Genomic DNA, 5,646 nt, shown 5'->3' with positions numbered 1-5,646 from the left:
CATTTGAGTCCTTATCTTGGGGTTCATTTCGCCTAACATCAACTTATCTGACCGTTTCTGCTTGTCTCAGACATATACTAGTTATTGCAAATAAGGGAAACCATGGAACCTATGTTTAAGAGGTCCTATTCCTTTTAAATTCTACAACTTACAATCGTTTCAAAATTGATTCAATCCCAATATATATTTTTTTTGGGGGGGTAAATAATGACTATCATGAGACTTGAATCTGTTACTCTATGTAATCTTGAGCAAATGAACTTAGACTCATTAAGAACAGCTTACCTTCCTTTGTCTAAGAGTCTGATGTTAATGCTTTAAAACTTTAATGTTATCCCATTGCCAGCGGCTCACCCTTGTAATCCTGGCTACTCTCAGGAGACTGAAATCTGAAGGATAGTGACTGGATGTCAGCCCAGGGAAGAAAAGTCTGTGAGACTCCATCTCTCAACAATAAGCAGGGCTGGAGGTACAGTTCAAGTGGTAGTGTGCCAATCAGGCACACAAAAATTTCAATTTAACTTTTGTAGTAATTGAGCTTGCTCAGCTCAATTGCTTGACAGAGCTCTACTATTTGAAATGTACTTCCAGCCCAGAACTTGAGATGTTTGTGTCCAATCAATAAATATTTCTTGGAAACCTATACTATGCCATATGATTTTTTAAAAACAAAACTGAATAATATGAAAGCCATAAAAATGTTTCTGATTTATCTTAAAATTGAAGGTAACAAAGTACTTAGAAATAACAAAAAAAACCAAAGCAATTTATTTTCTCTAGGTCATGCAGCCAAGTACAATGGCACTACAGGAGCCAAGGCTAAAAATACCTTACCACTATTCAATTACCCTTTTCAACAGTTTTAAGTTCTGATTGGTTAAGAACTTTTCCCTGGGACAATGAAAGAATCTTTAAATTCTGAGAATCTGTATGTACATTTGGGAAGCTGTACTGGACAAGTAACAGACTTCAACAAGTCAAGTGATTCTGATAGCTGCTATTTTGTTTATACCTTAATTTTCTTTTCATTGGCAGGAGATAAACAAATAACTGTCCTAGGACAGTATTGTTAGATGCTAACAATATTAGTTAGCATCTAATTATATATGTAGCAATCATACTTCTTTTGTCTATTTTTAATTAATGTTAGGGCAGCTTTCTTACAAACTATAATGCTTACAAAAGGATTAATAAGGATCTCTATGAACATCACTGGGAAATTTAATATGGTTAAAATTTTCCCATTTAAGACTTAACTATGGAGCAAAGGGGTGACATTGTCCAGAAAGGAATGTACTCATTACCTGACTTATCAAACTGTAACCCTCTGTGTATCATCTTTATAATAACAATAAAAAATGTCAAAAAATAGATACATACATACATACACACATACATACACACATACATAGATAGATACACAGATACACAGATACATAGACAGACCTTAAAAGAATAAAACTTTTAGCCAGATAAAGTGGTTCACATTTGTAATCCCAGATATTTAGGGGACAGGATCAGGAAGAGCATGGCTCAAGGCCAGCTATAACAAAAATTTAGCTATCTCAGTGTAAAAGTTGGACATGATAGTACACCTGCCATCCCAGGTACATGGAAAGCTAAAACAGAAAGACCAGTAGGGCAAAAAAAGCTCAATACCAACCTGAAAAATAGTTAAAGCAAAAAAGGTTGAATATGTGGTTCAAGTGATAAGAACTCCTGCCTAGCAAGTGTGAAACCCCCGAGTTCAAACCCCAGCACCAAGGGGGAGCAGGGGAGGAGAAGGAATCATACTTTTAAGATCAACAACATTAAGGAAGGCTATAGCTAGGTGTCATATAGTAATAAATGCACTTAAAATGTTTATTATCATTTTTTGGAGGAGAAACAAGCTTTCAAAAACTTCTGTTAGGGGGTTATTTTTTGTTAGTCATTGGGCTTGAACTCAGGGCCTGTGTGCTGACCCTGAGTTTTAAGCTCAAGGCTAGCACTCTACCATTCTAAGCCACAGCTCAAATTATGGATTTTTGGTGGTTAATTGGAGATAAGAGTCTCATAGACTTTCCTGCCTGAGCTGGTTCAAACCATAATCCTCAGATCTCAGCCTCCTGAGTAGCTAGAATTACAATCATGAGCCATGAACACCTAGAAACTTCTATTTTAAACTGGAAGATCAGCATTTTATGTGTGTACATATTAAAATATCACACTGAGCCCATTAATCCATGCAATTAACACATGCCAAGTAAAAAATAAAAGAAGAATAAGTCAGATATCAGTGGCTCACATCTATAATCCTGGGGGACTAAGATCTGAGGACTGCAGTTTGAAGCCAGCTCAAGCAGGAAAAGTCCATAAGAGTCTCCTCTCCAAATAACCATTAAAAAGTCAGAATGGAGCTGTAGCTCAAGTACAAGAGCGCTAGAGCCTTGAGGACAAAGGCTCATGGACAGCACCTAGGCCCTGAGTACAAGGCCCAGGACCAGCACACAAAACAAAACAAAAACAAACAAAAAAACCTGGAAGAAAAAAGAGTTTCAACTTTTTGTAATTTACAATAAGACATACAATAAAATTAATTCAGTTTGTTAAAAAAAAAAACACCTCTGGCATTCATCATTCTGATGATGTTCAGGCACAGTACATAGTAATTCATGAATCTGAGCTGCAATCCCAGAAGGAATTAAAAGAAATGTATATAAATATTTGGCCATCAACAAATGGTAGCTTGCCTGGTGCTAGTGGCTCCTGACAGTATTCCTAGCTACTCAGGAGGCTAAGATCTGGGGATGGTGGTTTGAAGCCTGTAGGGGCAGGCAAGTAAATGAGACTTTTTTTTTTTTGGTCAGTTGTGGGGCTTTAACTCTGAGCCTGGGTGCTATCCCTCAGCTCTTCAGTTCAAGGTGACCGTTCTACCACTTGAGCCACAGTGCCACTTCTGGTTTTCTGAGTAGTTTATTGGAGATAAGAGTCTCAGGGAGTTTCCTGCCTGGGCTGGCTTTGAATGGTGATCCTCAGATCTCAGCCTCCTGAGTAGCTAGGATTGTAGGCATCTCAGCCTTCTCACATTTATACATTCATAACACACATAAGGCAGAAGAGGACTACTGATACTATCTTAAGACTCTATTAAATAGTAAAAATCATGTGCCTTAAACTTAAGAAAAGTCCATTAAATCCACTAAAACTGAAACCACAAGATGGAATCTTACCAGCTTTGTACCAATTGAACGGATGGGGTTCTGAGAAGATTATCTGGAAGAAGACTTATTTCTTTCATTATATTTGCCAATCGAACAGGTAACTCTTGCCGCAGAAACATAAATGAGGTCTTTTCACACGCATTTACTGATCCTGAAACCAAACACAATGGGAAAAACAGTAAGTGTCCATAAGGCATCAGAAGCCAGAGAGCAAGGTGACAACCCAGAGGGAGTCAGTCACCCGGCAGGCCAGAGGAGTCGAGAACCACCATAATGACCAGCTTCACTTAAAGTTACACTAAAATAGTCCTATTATTTCAGCAATGCATTCTACACTAATTCCAATCTTGCTGCTTTAGCAGTCAACCATAGTTAAAAAAAAAAAAAACACAGTCAGCAGCTGGAATTACTATATCAAAGGAAAACATCTTGTGAACCAGGTCAAATCCATCCCTTTGCCACACTCTATAGTCATTTGAATGGAAAGCACAAACAAAACCTGTGGGCTCTGAGCCATAAAAGGGGGGTTGGGGGGGCTGACACTGTAAAGTAGTTGTAAGATAAAGAGACTACTGGTTATCTTTCAAGCTAAGGATGGTGGTCACCTGATAGCACTCACCAAAGCAAACTAAAATTCTACTTAAACTTGAAGACTCTGAAGTGTATATTCAGTTTTCTCCTTTCCTTTCATTGCTCGGATGAGAAAGTTCAGTCTCTCCCCTGCAATCTGCCACACACCCTCCAGGGGAAAGCAGGGTGAAAAGCCGTCCGCTGGACCACCCCTTCGGCTCGTGCACTTCGCACGTGTACACGACCTCTTGGCCGCTGAGGAACGAACGTGCTCGTCGGTGGGAAACCTCGAGCCACGAGTCAGGAAAACATTCCAGGAAAATGTGGGGCCCGTTGGAACTTGTTTCGCGGCAGTCATCGTACGATTGCACGGATCGTCACTCTGCAGAACCCCAGCTAGACACCTGGAGGGGCGACACCTGGAGGGGCACCTCGCCCCGCGGGGCCCGGAGAGGCGGGGCCGCGCTCGGGTTGGTTTTCGACCCCGCAGCGCCAGGCACCCCACGCGTCTCCAGTTGTTTACGCGGCCCGCAGGAGCCCGGACCCTCGGGGAGGAAGGAAGCAGAGGAAGGAGGCTCGGTGGGAAGGGCTGGTGCCCCGCGACCCGCGGGGGCCGGCGCGGCCGCAGCTCCCCCGCACGGCGCGCACGAAGGCCGGAGGCCCGGGCCGCACTCACCGAAGTCTAGGAACTGCTTCATGGAGAGCGGCGACGGCGAGAAGCGCGCGTAGAAGTCCACTTGGCCCGGAACGCCGCGTTCCGACGCCGGCCTGGAGCTCGAGTCCGAGGCAAGGCCGCGGCAGACGCTGGGGCCCAAGGGGCGCCACCCTAAGCCGGGGGCCCCCGAAGCGGCTCCGAGCAGCAGCCGCGCCAGCTTCATGCCGAGCGCCGCCCGAGGAGCCCGTGTCCCGGACACCAGCTCCCTTCTCCCCGCCGCGGCCAGGCGCTACGTGCGGGACGTGGCGGGCCGCGGCTGTCACCGCCGAGGAGCCCGTCCCCCCGCCCCCCCCCGCCGGAGCCCCGCCCCTGGGGAAACCACACCCTTGTGTGGGCGGGGTCTCTGTGGATGGGGGCGGAGCGACGCGGGGAAGGCGTGCGCGGGCGGCCGCGGGATAGGAGCAGACCTTCGGCCGGGACCCCCTCCAGGGTCGCCCTGTGTGGCCCGCCCCTTCCCAAGCCCTTTAGAGCAAATGCCACCTTCCTGCTTCCTCCTCTCTCAGTGTCTCAGTCCAAAGGCTCCAGGTAGGCTGCGATCTGCTAGTTCCAGACTCCTCCTCCCCCTCTCCCTCCCGGCTTTAGGAATGGAGCCCCGTATTTTTCAAGTGAGCAGGAAGAATCGGGGAACTTCCGAGAGCTCACCCTTGCCAGACAGCCGCACCGAAGCCGGAGTGTGGGGCGCTCCCCCTTGCAGGACCAAGTGGGAGAGTGCCCTCTCCCGCTGGGCAGCCCAGCTCGCGGGGCGCTCCGCAGGCTGCGGGGCGCGCGGGCCGGCCGCGTGCCTGCTCCACCTCGCCAGGCTTCTAAATGGTGAACCTAGGACCGGACGGTTTGCAGTGTTAGTTTAAGACAGTCACTTTCCCAGTGTCTGGCAGCCTGTTATCCTAGCTATTCAGGAGGCTAAGCCCTGGAGGATTGCAGTTGGAAGTCAGCCATAGCAGAAAAGTCCCCAAACTCCATCTCCAATTAACCAGCAAAATGCTAGGCTGGAGGCATGACCAGCCATGAGCAAGAAAGCTGAGAGTGCAAGATTCCCAGTACAAGATCTGACTCAAACACACACAACATCATCATCATCATCATGGTCCATTCTTGAATTGTGTAAAAAAATATATTTATATGAGCTGAGATTCACTTTGGGGGCTGTATTAGTGTTTA

General features: G+C 46.1%; 1 protein-coding gene across 1 annotated transcript in view; it reads right to left on the bottom strand.

Annotated features, from left to right (window-relative positions):
- Positions 1 to 4,695, bottom strand: part of Pdk1 (pyruvate dehydrogenase kinase, isozyme 1) — a 30,909-nt gene extending 26,214 nt beyond the window's left edge. Inside the window, exons 1-3 of the mRNA XM_013027428.1 lie at positions 4,450 to 4,695; positions 3,213 to 3,354; positions 849 to 891 (exon numbers count right to left, since the gene is read on the bottom strand). Of these exons, the coding sequence (XP_012882882.1) occupies positions 849 to 891; positions 3,213 to 3,354; positions 4,450 to 4,651 (387 nt within the window). The 5' untranslated portion in view covers positions 4,652 to 4,695. The remainder of the gene's footprint in view (positions 1 to 848; positions 892 to 3,212; positions 3,355 to 4,449) is intronic.
- Positions 4,696 to 5,646: the final 951 nt, after the last annotated feature.

The sequence above is a fragment of the Dipodomys ordii genome, unplaced genomic scaffold (genome assembly GCF_000151885.1).
Source record: "Dipodomys ordii isolate 6190 unplaced genomic scaffold, Dord_2.0 Scaffold5, whole genome shotgun sequence".
NCBI classification, from domain to species: Eukaryota; Metazoa; Chordata; class Mammalia; order Rodentia; family Heteromyidae; genus Dipodomys; species Dipodomys ordii.
The sequence above is the reverse complement of the archived record's forward strand: the minus strand, read 5'-3'. Positions and strand labels throughout refer to the sequence as shown.